We start from the raw sequence: 12,661 nt of genomic DNA, 5'->3' as shown, positions 1-12,661 counted from the left end.
ATTGTCCTCGTCTGTCTCTGGGCATTTGCTGATGCTAGCCTCTCCCCAAAGCCACCCCATCCTTTAAGCCTCTAAGAAACTTTCCCTATGAACCACCCCACCCACCCCCCAGAGAGTGGTTGACCACTCTGAATTTTGTCCTCACCAGCTTTCTCTCCTTCCTGGAAATACGTTTAGGTCTACCTGGTTTGAGAGTTTCTCGTGTGCTCCTCCCCTCTCCTGTTATACTGGGGAGCTCCTTGGGGGCAGGAACTCTGCCTCTTTCATAAGTGTATCTTCACGATGCCTAGAATGCACATAGTAGGCACTTTATGAGTATAGCTGTAGAAAAGGACATAGGCTTCTTGCCTGTCTTGTATTGAGTGATTGATCTAAAGACAGTATGGGTGATGGAGCAATCTAGGAGGTAGTTGCTTGGACACTGGACAGAAGAGATCAAAGCAGGGAAGTGGTCCTCCCAAGGGCTGGGTATCCCTCAGATCACCCCAATCCACCCCTCACCCCCTTCCCAGGGCTCCTCCAAAAGCTCAGAAAGGAACAACCTGCACTCAGGGCTCCATGTATGATATATATATTTATATATATATATATATAATTGCTCTCATTTTATTGTACTTTATCCTCTTTTTACAGTAGATCAGACACAGGCATTAAATAACTGCAGAGAGAGACCACTTGGGTGAGGGGAGTGCAGGAAAACAATGGGATCCAAAGGGAAGAGCCTCAGATCCAGCCAGAGAAAAACAGGGAAAGGTCCACCCATGGGTGGGGTATGGAAGCTGCAGCATCAAAAAAGAACGGGGAAATTACAGGTGGGGAAGTGAAGGGTGTGGGAGAGGAAAGAGTTAAAATGCCTCTATAACTCAAGAACACAGGAGGTCCCTCATTTAACATTCTATGGGCACTATGGGGTCGTTTAAGAAGGCAAAGGGGTCTGAAGGAGATGGAGCCAAGAAATTCAGAGTCTTAAAAGGAGGAGGTATCTGCAATTTTCAGGCTGGCATGCAGAAGAAAGGGGAGGAGTTAATGATTAGTTGATAACTTGCTAAGAGAACCCACAGAGAGGATGGGGGTGGGGGAGCAGATCTGGGCGGAGGGGAAGGAGATGGAATAGTCCCATAACCAGCTGACGTTTCCAAGGTGGCCACTGGGGACCCAGCCAAAGTGGCTGCCCCTCCCCCAGGGCGCCTGGGAAGTAGAACTTGCAGGATATTCTGGGAAAGGGAACAGAGGGGAGGGAGCCATCGGCAAAAACAAAGTGGATATTCAGCTTAGGTCAACCCCGCCCCTCTGAGGAGTGATAGGAGACTGGGAAGAGAATTTTCAAGAACCAACAGGGATTTCTCTTTTGGACCCTCATTCCCAGCTCACGTATTCAATGTGGAGTGAGAACCCAGCTGTGCCAGGAAAGAAGGAAAAGGCCACAGAGCCACCATGTCTTCAGTTAGAAGTGGTCCCGCTTTCAGTGGAGGGAATGGGGATGGAGAAGTGAGGAAAGACTGACCAGAGGAGTCACACAAGTCAAAAGCCACCGCGACAGCGACTGTGGTAGACAAGGCAGAAGGTGTGGGAGACGGGAGGGGGACAGCGGCTGGGCTGGCATGGGAGGATAGAGGGTCACACCGGTGACCACTCTGTAGCCTACAGAGATATTAAATCATTAAGCTGTGCACCTGGAACTAACAGCAGTGTTGTAAGTTAATTATACTTCAGTTATTTAAAAAAAAAGAATACAGTGCCACATTCTGTCTGGAGATAAGCATGAAGAGATTGCCGTTTGTGGGTGGGTGGGTGAAAAGAAAGTGAAAGTCACTCAGTCGTGTCCAGCTCTTTGTGATCCCCATGGACTATACAGTCCAAGGAATTCTCCAGACCAGAATACTGGAGTGGGTAGCTTTTCCTTTCTCCAGGGGATCTTCCCAACCTAGGAATCAAACCGGGGTCTCCCGCATTGCAGGCGGATTCTTCATCAACTGAGCTATGAGGGAAGCCCAAGGTGGGCGGGTGGGCATTTTCTATAGTTCTGGAAGGGTGGGACAGGAGGGCAGGATGGGTGGGGAGCTGTGAGGACACCCCTCTCACAGCTACACCAGGACTAGAAAGACTCCGAACTCTATGACGTCTTGGGGGTTCCATCTCCCTGTCTCTGACAGAGCTTGGGCAGGAAGAAGATGGTGGAAAGTGTGCGCAACCAGAGAATCACGACAGATGTCAGGCCGGGTTCAGAAGGAAAGGAAAAGGGCGCGAGGCTCAGACAAGCCATAGCTCTGTTATAAAAAATACCTTTGGGGTGGGTGAGGGAGGGATCAGGCGGGGTCAGGGGTATTCCAGAAGCATCCGTAGGAAAGAGGTGGGGGCGGGAGGAAGGGGGCCTCAGGTTTTGTTGATGCGGAGTTTGAAGGCCACACGCCCCGCGAACTTGTCACGCTCATCGTCAGTGGCGATGTTGGCAGCGTTGATGCGGCACTCCACGTTCACCTCCACGTTGGGGGTCACGTTCAGGAACTTGATGGCCACCAGGGGTTGCGTGTAGTTCACCTGGGCCAGAGGAGGAGAGCGAGGCTCCAGGCCTGAGGCAGCTGGGCCTCCAACCCCGCACCCTGCTCCCCTGGAGGAGCCAGCACCCGGCCTCCCGCAGGACTTACGTGAAACTTCTTGCCGTAGTAGGGAAAGTACATGAGGTCGATGTTGCCGTTTGCAGGGAACATAACGAAGTTGCCGAGATTCTCGGCATCTTCATCTCGCTGTGGGGGACGCAGGAGGGTGGAGGAGAGCATGTTAGGGATGGTGGGAACTCAGCCGCTGGCCAGACTTCCCTTTGTTCCTCCTTCATCCCGATTGTGCTTTCTCAAATCCGTATCCCTTGTGCTGTTGAGTCTGGTATATTTGCGCGCGTGCACAGGAGGGGGTGTCCTGTCTCCTCCATCAGCCTGGGAAGTTCTCCAGGGTGCTAAGAAGCCCGAAGCCTTCTACTGCCCTCCCACCCCAAATTCTTACCCCATCCTCAGGAATCGGTTTCTGGAGCGGAGCCAAGAGAGAACAGATCAATGAGTAAGAGCTCAGTAGGAAGCAAGGAGGGGGATGAAGCAAGAGGAGCAGGAAGCTCCTAGAGGGACAGAGGTGGGGGGAGCAGGGCTCCAAGGACAACTTAGTGGTGGCAGGTGGTGCTCACAGACCAGCAGCTACCAGATACCTAAAAAGAACTGAGGGCAGAAGAGACATGAGACTGAGGGCAGAAGACATGGTCAGGGAACAGAGAAGATGGAAGGATCAGGGAGAGAAGCCAGCGGCAGGGGCTCAGGTGGAGTCAGGGAGAGGGTGTCTATCATATAAAAGGGCAGACTTCTGCATCCTAGACAGAAGCATGAGGGGTGGCAGCACCTTGGAGTTTGAGCCATATTGAAGCCCATGCTTACCCCCTTGTCCCTAGAGTTATGGGGCCTCTGGAGTAAAGAAGATAGGGAGAGATGAGTGAATGACATGGAAACCATAAGGACAAACAGATGGGGCAAACAGATGGACAAGGCCCAACAAACTCACCTTCCCCACGCAGGTAACATTCATGCTCTGGTTTGCTCCTGCATAGAAGTTGATGACCTGGAGTGAGGAGAGACAGTGGTGAGGGTTAGGAAAAGAAGTTATCAAAAACAGAAATATCCAGCCCCCCAGCCATGATCTCAGCCTCCAGCAGTCACATCTCTCTTGTTCTCTCAGCCACTCAAACATCTAAAAGTTTCCCGAAGCCCAAGTGCCCCAGTAAAAGAAAGCAACTGCCAGCAGATGGTAACTCCCTCCTCCACTCTCCCTGGGGACTAAGGATATGAGTACCCGGTTCATCTTGATGAAGACACAGGGCTGTCCAGTGCTGTAACCATAGTGGGTGGGGTCCCCAATACCAGAGCAGTCGCCCAGCTGGGTCCGGTTGAACTGGCAAGCACGTTTTGGGTAGTTTAGAACTCCATTATCTGGTTGTTCATAATAGCGACCAGGGCGGCAGACATCATTCTTCTGGGCTTGGATGGAGTCATTGTAAGCTAAGGAGGTGGGCGAGAGAGAGTCACAGACCTCATGTTCTGCTCCCAGGGTCCCCAACCCCCTGCCCAAAGTCCTGCATAGCCATCGACCCCGTACTCACGCTCCAAGAACTTGTTGAGTTTCTGAACATGCTGGTCCCAGCTTTCAGTGTCACTGACATTGACAATGACATCGAGGTTCTCAGTCTTAGGGCGAATCATCAACCCTAGTGAGCAGAGGCAAGAACAAGGGGGTATACGTAAGACGAAGGACCCCACAAAGAGGGAAGAAGATGGACATGGGGAACACCAGGGTGAGGGACGACAGGAAGATCTGAGATCGCCTTCTGGGGAGGGCGATCTCCTGTGACCCTCTGCCACCTCCCCAGATCACATAGCTCTCAGCTGTGGGGAGTGTGAAGGTGGCCTTCAAAAAGAACTGCCCAGCACGTGGTGACTGGCTCATCAGAACCAAACCTCTAAGAGCTGACAGTTCTCAACCTGCGAGTTCCTTTGGGAGACTTGGGGGCACCAGAGTAGTGAGCCTGGCTGGTGGGGGAGTCTCATCACTCACCTGGTGTGGCCAATCGGTCCTGGTACTTGGGGGTGTGGTCGGAGACCGTCTGCAGCATCACCCACATGGTGAGGGTGAACATGGCGGTGAGGAAGCCATAGAAGACGAGGTAGAAGAGGAGGATAAAGGCTAAAGAGGAGGAAACAGGGTCAGCAGGTGCCAGGTCTCCATCCATGACCTGTCCTGTTGCCACGTGCCCCTCCCCGACTCAGAGGTTCTGCCCAGGAAAGGATGCCAGAGCCCCAGGGAGCCTTCCCCTGGGAGCAAAAGGAGACAAGCTGGAAAAAGGCAGTGTGTCTGGCTTCCAGCCATGGCTCCCAGCCCTTTCTGGTCCTACAGCACAGTGAAGTCCAGTTTTGTGGAGGACACAAGAAACCTAAACTCTTGTTGCTTGGACAACCCCTAGTATAGGCCAGTCATTTTGCCACAAATTACATTCTCAACTTGTCAACCTTCATGGCCCTGAAAAGGCACACCATCTGTTACTGTTGTATGGGTACTCATGCTTGAAGTTGTCCAGCACGATGACTTTTCAAGCTGGCACTGGCCCCAATTCACCACCAAACTCTCAAACCCTTTGAGTGTGAGGGTGTGGACCCCTCACACTCAAACAGCAAAATCTTCTCTCTCTGAGCCCTACAAGAGATGAACCTTGAATGGGGCTCCGGCCAAAGCTACAAAATCTCTCAGAGACAGCTGTCCCGAGCCTTCAACAGTCACCCCACACCCAGCTCACACTCAGCACTCAGGGCAGAGGCAGGTGTAAAGGAAGACCTTCCGCAGCCTTCCAGGCAGAGAGCCTGGTGGACTCTTGGTGGACGTGACAAGTCACTGTCACTCCTCAGCCTAGTGTGAGTACCTGCTGTTTCCATTCCCCCAGATCTCGAGTCCTTCCATCTCAGGAGACACTTCCCCAAGCCTCCCCAGATTTTCCCAAGGACTCAAGGACCCCTCCAATCCCACGGACTGGACTTCACGTTTCCTGCATACGGACTGCATCAGACCCACTTCAAGGGCCCCTTGACGGTGTGGGCTAATGGGAACAGCATTCAGTCAGTGTGGATGAACTGTAAATTGTGTCACACACAATATCTCCTGTGCTTCAACTTCCCAGCTTGAAAATCCATTTTGGAAGAAATCCACCCTTCACTGGCATCTATGCCCAGTACTGGACCCTCAACCAGACACAAGTCTCTCCACATCTCCTGAATATGTGGTCCCACACACCACCTCCAAGGTATGGGTGGGGAAGGTGCCAGGCCATCCAAGCCCTGAGACACAGGGCCCAGATGATGTACACATCTCACCACCAGTGACCACTCCCTCCGCTTGTGACATTTGAGCCCAACACCCAGCCCCGAACACCTCCCAGTGGCACCCCGGCCCCACAGCCCCCCACCCACGAAGCAGTCACAGAAGGCTCCAAAACACGAGGCAGTGGGATCCAGACAACTTCCGCTGTGAAGAACCCTCTCCAACACACACCCCACCTCTCCAAGACCCGCCCCCTAATGAATGTTCCCAGGGTCCAAGGGGTGGGCACGAGCTAAAAATAGAAGGGCCTGGCCAGCTAGTGAGAATCAGAGGGAGGGAAAGGGTGCTCTTCTGGAGAAGGGGGGCGACCGTGTAGAGCTGACCGGCCCCCGATAGGGAGCGCAAGCGCCGCGGCGAGCACACGCGCGCAGAGCCCGCGACCCCCCGCGCGAGGGGGCTCCGCGGGGGGCGGGAAGGCGGCAGTGACCTACTTTCTACGCCTCCGCAGCGGCCAGCCAGGGAGATTAGACCGGCGACTCGGCCCCCTCCCAGCCCGGAGCCCGGCAGGGGGGCCGGACGCCGGGAACCCGGGAAGGGAGCTGGGGCTGCGCCGGCGGGACCTGGTCCTCCCCGGGCGTCGCCAGGCGGATCCCCCCGCCTCCCGCCCCTCGCACGGCCGGCCCCGCATACCCCAGCTGGTCCCTGTGCGGCCCATGAACTGGTGCGTCCTCGGGTTCCACACGAACTCCTTCCACTCCTCAACCACCTGCCCGCAGCTCTTCTTCTCTTTCTGGATGACCATCTTGACGGCGGGGGGCAAGTCCCGCGCGGGGCGGGGGACTATGGAGAAGCCGGGGTGCGGCGCGCTGAAGCCCCCTCACGCACCGGAACGCGCGAGGAGCAAAGGCAGCGGGGCCAAGGGAGACCCCCCTCAGATACGCAGCCGCTGCCAATTCCGGGGCGCAAGGCCACACGCTGCGGGGTGCTGGCGGCGCGGCGTAAGATGAACAGATCCTAAGCCCCCCCACTGCAATGAAAAGGGGGGTTGTCCGAGCAGGGGAGGATAAAAAGGCGAAGGGGTGCGAGCGCAGCTTCACCCCCTAGACCTCCCAGAAGCAAAACGAAAAGGGACGCAAAAATAGACGGCTGCAAAACCCGAGCGAAGCGCAGAAAAATCGGGGTGCAAAGAGGCAGGGAGAGGTGGGGGAGGGGGCCGCCCCGAAATCCGAGATGCAAAGAGGCTGTGGAGAGGAGTCGGGTGACTGTTCAAGGCTCTTCTGACGAGTGGAGACAGCCACACCAAAGGTGGCTCGGCCACGGGGGTGGGGTGGGGACGCGCAGTTGTGGGGACAGGCAGGGATAGGGGTCCCCCGGGCGGAGGCTCCGCTCTTCAGCAGTGCGGGGCTAGCAGCAGCGGCGCGCGGTCTTTATACTCGGCGGCTCCTAGGGTGCCCGCCCCCTTCCCCGCCCCCAGAAGCCCCGCCTCCTCCCTCTGGCCTGGGCGACCTCATGCATATGCAAATTTGGAGAAAGGGCTTGGGCCCGCCTCCTGACGCCTTCTCAGGACCAAGTCTCTCCCCTGCTCCCACCGCAGGTACTGGACGTGATCTGGATGGGTGGAGAGGATAGAAGGCGTGTCTGGGCAAAATGGAAAGATAACCCCGGAGGGACACGGCAGACAGAGAGGAAAGCAGATATATGCTGTGATAGGGGCCCCAGGCAGAGAGTTAGAAAGAAACTAAGATCCTGGAGACAGGGCAGAATGTGAGACTAACAGAGAAGGAGCCAGAGATCAAGAAAAATAGATCGAAGAGACTAGCCAGGATATTACACTAGCAGGGCTGGAGGTTAGAACACGCCACCAGGAGACCCATAGAGGCCACCACAGGACGGAAATTCCCCTCGAGGGAGATGCTGCCAACGTCCCCAACACCTCCTTCTCCAGTCTCACAGCCTCTTCTCCCAACACCTGGTTCTCACCAAGGCTGGGGGCTTCCCTGCCTTCCCACACCCCTCTGAAGCCCCTTCAACACCACTTTCCCAGCCCCCAGCCCTGCCTTGAGAACCCAGCCCTGGAGCCCCATATGCTTGGGTGTTTTGTCTCCTCCCACCACCCACCCCCTGCCCCCGCTTTCTGCACTCCCCTCCTCATTTGCCCATTTGTCAACAAACATTTACTGAGTACCTGCTAAAGACCTTGTGCAACCCAGCCCTAGAGAGGTAAAGTTGAGGTTCTCAACGGGGCTTCTACAATCTGATAGGGAAGTGCAAGGGCCTCCAAAGACCTCCTGTTAAGATTCATTGTCTTTTCATGTCTCTTCCAATCTTGTCACTTTTCCTTGGAGACATTTTTCTTCTTTCAACTCTTACCTTACACTCTTGGCTCTATTCCCCAACAATTCCTGTTCTAGCATCCTCCCCTTCAAACTTTCCCCATGCAGGTCAGGGCAGGTTTCATGGACTCAGGATCTGCTCAGTCAAACAATGTGAAGCCATGTAACTCGGACTGTCTTAATTAGAATGACTCACCTTGTGTCTGGACTTAGTGAGGATCAAGATCTTTGTGTTTCAGTGCAGAAAGAATTTGGTGAGAAATAAAGTGATAGATAAGAAATGGATTTATTTAAAAAGAAATACACTCCACAGAGTGTGGGCCATTTCAGAGGTGAGAGGCCCCAAAATATGGGGTGGCTACGTTTTACGGCATTGCCTTTCTTTGGGATTGGAATGAAAACTGACCTTTTCCAGTCCTGTGGCCACTGCTGAGTTTCCAAATTTGCTGGCATATTGAGTGCAGCACTTTCACAGCATCATCTTTTAGGATTTGAAATAGCTCAGTTAGAATTCCATCACCTCCACTAGCTTTGTTCATGGTGATGCTTCAAGGCCCACTTGACTTCACATTCCAGGATGTCTGGCTCTACGTGAGTGATCAAACCATCCTGGTTATCTGAGTCATGAAGATCCTTCTTGTATAGTTGTTCTGTGTATTCTTGCCGCCTTTTCTTAATATCTCCTGCTTCTGTTAAGTACATACCATTTCTGTCCTTTATTGTGGTCATCTTTGCATGAAATGTTCCCTTGGTATCTCTAATTTTCTTGAAGAGATATCTAGTCTTTCCCATTCTATTGTTTTCCTCCATTTCTTTGCATTGATCAATGAGGAAGGCCAGAGGAACCAGAGATCAAATTGCCAACATCTGTTGGATCATTGAAAAAGCAAGAGAGTTCCAGAAAAAAACATCTGCTTCTGCTTTATTAACTATGCAAAAGCCTTTGACTGTGTGGATCACAACAAACTAGAAAATTCTTAAACAGATGGGAATATCAGACCATCTGACCTGCCTCCTGAGAAATCTGTATGCAGGTCAAGAAGCAACAGTTAGAACTGGACATCAAACAACAGACTGGTTCCAAAATGGGAGAGAAGTACGTCAAGGCTATATATTGTCACCCTGCTCATTTAACATCATGCGAAATGTCAGGCTGGATGAAGCACAATCTGGAATCAAGATTGCCAGGAGAAATATCAGTAACTTCAGATATGCAGATGACACCACCCTTATGGCAGAAAGTGAAGAACTAAAGAGCCTATTGATGAAAGTGAAAGAGGAGAGTGAAAAAGTTGGTTTAAAACTCAGCATTCAGAAAACTAAGATCATAGCATCCGGTCCCATCAGCTCAGTTCAGTTCAGTTCAATCACTCAGTCGTGTCCGACTCTTTGAGACCCCATGGACCGCAGCACACCAGGCTTCCATGTCCATCATCAACTCCCAGAGTTTACTCAGACTCATGTCCATCGAGTCAGTGATGCCATCCAACCATCTCATCCTCTGTCATCCCCTTCTCCTCCTGCCCTCAATCTTTCCCAGCATCAGGGTCTTTTCAAATTAATCAGCTGTTCATATCAGGTGGCCAAAGTATTGGAGTTTCAGCTTCAGCATCAGTCCTTCCAATGAACACTCAGGACTGATCTCCTTTAGGATTGACAGGTTGGATCTCCTTGCAGTCCAAGGGACTCTCAAGAGTCTTATCCAACATCACAGTTCAAAAGCATCAATTCTTCAGTGCTCAGCTTTCTTTATAGTCCAACTCTCACATCCATACATGACTACTGGAAAAACCATAGCCTTGACTAGATGAACCTCTGTTGGCAAAGTAATGTCTGCTTTTTAATATGCTATCTAGGTTGGTCATAACTTTCCTCCCAAGGAGCAAGTGTCTTTTAATTTCATGGCTGCACTCATTATCTGCAGTGATTTTGGAGCCCCCAAAAATAAAGTCTCTCACTGTTTCCACTGTTTCCCCATCTATTTGTCATGAAGTGATGGGACCAGATGCCATGATCTTCATTTTCTGAAGCTTTAAGCCAACTTTTTCACTCTCCTCTTTCACATTCATCAAGAGGCTCTTTAGTTCTTCACTTTCTGCCATAAGGGTGGTGTCATCTGCATATCTGAGGTTATTGATTATTTCTCCCAGCAATCTTGATTCCAGCTTGTGGTTCTTCCAGCCTGGCGTTTCTCATGATGTGCTCTGTATATAAGTTAAATAAGCAGGATGACAATATACAGCCTTCACTTATTTCTTTCCCAATTTGGAACCAGTCTGTTGTTCCATGTCCAGTTCTAACTGTAGCTTCCTGACCTGCATACAGGTCTCAGGAGGCAGGTCAGGTGGTCTGGTATTCCCATCTCTTTCAGAATTTTCCACAGTTTATTGTGATCCACACAGTCAAAGGCTTTGGCATAGTCAATAAAGCAGAAATAGATGTTTTCTGGAACTCTCTTGCTTTTTTGATGATCCAGCGATGTTCACAATTTGATCTCTGGTTCTTCTGCCTTTTGTAAAACCAGCTTGAACATCTGGAAGTTCACGGTTCACGTATTGCTGAAGCCTGGCTTGGAGAATTTTGAGCATTACTTTACTAGCGTGTGAAATGAGTGCAATTGTGCGGTAGTTTGAGCATTCTTTGGTATTGCCTTTCTTTGGGATTGGAATGAAAACTGACCTTTTCCAGTCCTGTGGCCACTGCTGAGTTTTCCAAATTTGCTGGCATATTGAGTGCAGCACTTTCGCAGCATCATCTTTCAGGATTTGAAATAGCTCAACTGGAATTCCATCACCTCTACTAGCTTTGTTCATAGTGATGCTTTCTAAGGCCCACTTGACTTCACATTCCAGGATGTCTGGTTCTAGGTGAGTGTTCACACCATCATGATTATCTGCATCATGAAGATTTTTTTGTACAGTTCTGTGTATTCTTGCCACCTCTTCTTAATATCTTCTGCTTCTGTTAGGTCCATATCATTTCTGTCCTTTATTGTGGTCATCTTTGCATGAAATGTTCCCTGGGTATCTCTAATTTTCTTGAAGAGATCTCTATTTCATGGCAAATAGATGGGGAAACAATGGAAACAGTGAGAGACTTTATTTTGGGGGGCTCCAAAATCACTGCAGATGGTGAGTATAGCCATGAAATTAAAAGACGCTTGCTCCTTGAAAGAAAAGTTATGACCAACCTAGACAGCATATTAAAAAGCAGAGACATTACTTTGCCAACAAAGGTCTGTCTAGTCGAGGATATGGTTTTTCCAATAGTCACATGTGGATGTTGGGCTATAAGGAGCTGAGCACTGAAGAATTGATGCTTTTTTTTTTTTTTTGAATTGATGCTTTTGAACTGTGGTGTTGGATAAGACTCTTGAGAGTCCCTTGGACTGCAAGGAGATCCAACCAGTCCATCCTAAAGGAAATCAGTCTTGAGTGTTCATTGGGAGGACTGATGCTGAAGCTGAAACTCCAATACTTTGGCCATCTGATATGAAGAACTGATCATTTGAAAAGACCTGGAGGCTGGAAAAGATTGAAGGCAGGAGGAGAAGGGGATGACAGAGGATGAGATGGTTGGATGGCATCACTGACTCAATGGACGTGAGTGAGTCTGAGTAAACTCCGGGAGTTGGTGATGGACATGGAAGCCTGGCATGCTGCAGTCCATGGGGTCACAAAGTGTTAGACATGACTGAGCGACTGAACTGAACTGACTGATGTTTTGTGGGCTGGGCAATTTCATAGGCTAATTAGTGGGAAGTGAAGTCGTTCAGTCGTGCCCAACTCTTTGCGACCCCATGGATAGTAGCCTGCACCAAGCTCCTCCGTCCATGCGATTTTCAAGGCAAGAGTACTGGAGTGGGTCACCATTTCCTTCTCCAGGGAATCTTCCCAACCCAGGGATCGAACCCAGGTCTCTCATGTTGTACACAGATGCTTTACCATCTGAGCCACCAGGGAAGTCAATGAGTGGGAGGATTATTCTATTTCAGGGGAAGGGGTGGGGATTTCCAGGAACTGGGCCACTGCCCACTTTTTAATCTTTGATTGTTATCCTCAGAAAGGTCATGGCACTGGTGGGTGTGTCACTTACCTTGCAGATGTGTTACAGTGAGCATATACTGAGGCTCTTTGCTGGTAGTTCAACAGTAAAGAATCCTCCTGCAGTGCAGGAGGCCCAGGTTTGATCCCTGCGTTGGGACAATCCCTTGAGGAAGGAAATGGCTACCCACTCCAGTATTCTTGCCTAGTGAATTCCATGGACATTACAGCCTGGAGGACTATGTCCATGGGATCACAAAGAGTTGGACACGACTGAGAGACTAACACTTTCATTCTGAGGCTCAAGGTCTAGTGGAAGTCAGCCATCTTGGACTTATTTTGTTCTAATTAGTTATGTCATGTCCTTGGGCTATGTCCTTCTTTAAAGTGTGTGTCCTGCCCTCTTCCCTCCTGTTTCAAAGGCCCAGGCTCAGAATTGCCTTG

At 51.0% G+C, this 12,661-nt stretch overlaps 1 protein-coding gene across 1 annotated transcript; it reads right to left on the bottom strand.

Annotated features, from left to right (window-relative positions):
* Nucleotides 1-555: 555 nt before the first annotated feature.
* On the bottom strand, nucleotides 556-7,241 carry ATP1B2 (ATPase Na+/K+ transporting subunit beta 2). Its single transcript, XM_004012670.4, has 7 exons — nucleotides 6,532-7,241; nucleotides 4,588-4,716; nucleotides 4,136-4,240; nucleotides 3,829-4,034; nucleotides 3,541-3,597; nucleotides 2,646-2,744; nucleotides 556-2,538 (listed from the first exon to the last, which is right to left on the bottom strand). The coding sequence occupies exons 1-7, from the start codon at nucleotides 6,641-6,643 to the stop codon at nucleotides 2,374-2,376; spliced, it is 873 nt and encodes a 290-aa protein (XP_004012719.1). The 5' UTR covers nucleotides 6,644-7,241; the 3' UTR covers nucleotides 556-2,373.
* Between the last annotated feature and the right edge of the window lie 5,420 nt (nucleotides 7,242-12,661).

The sequence above is a fragment of the Ovis aries genome, chromosome 11 (assembly GCF_016772045.2).
Source record: "Ovis aries strain OAR_USU_Benz2616 breed Rambouillet chromosome 11, ARS-UI_Ramb_v3.0, whole genome shotgun sequence".
Classification (NCBI taxonomy): domain Eukaryota; kingdom Metazoa; phylum Chordata; class Mammalia; order Artiodactyla; family Bovidae; genus Ovis; species Ovis aries.
This window is presented reverse-complemented; position numbering and strand designations above follow the sequence as displayed.

What these genes read in the sequence shown, in the direction of transcription:
- ATP1B2 (XM_004012670.4), bottom strand. Translation starts at nt 6,643, where the DNA reads ATGGTCATCCAGAAAGAGAAGAAGAGCTGCGGGCAGGTGGTTGAGGAG. An exon ending in ACTCAACAAGTTCTTGGAGC is followed by an intron (nt 4,035 to 4,135) that starts GTGAGTACGGGG and finishes CCACCTCCTTAG; the next exon opens with CTTACAATGACTCCATCCAA. An exon ending in ATGTTACCTGCGTGGGGAAG is followed by an intron (nt 2,745 to 3,540) that starts GTGAGTTTGTTG and finishes CGTCCCCCACAG; the next exon opens with CGAGATGAAGATGCCGAGAA.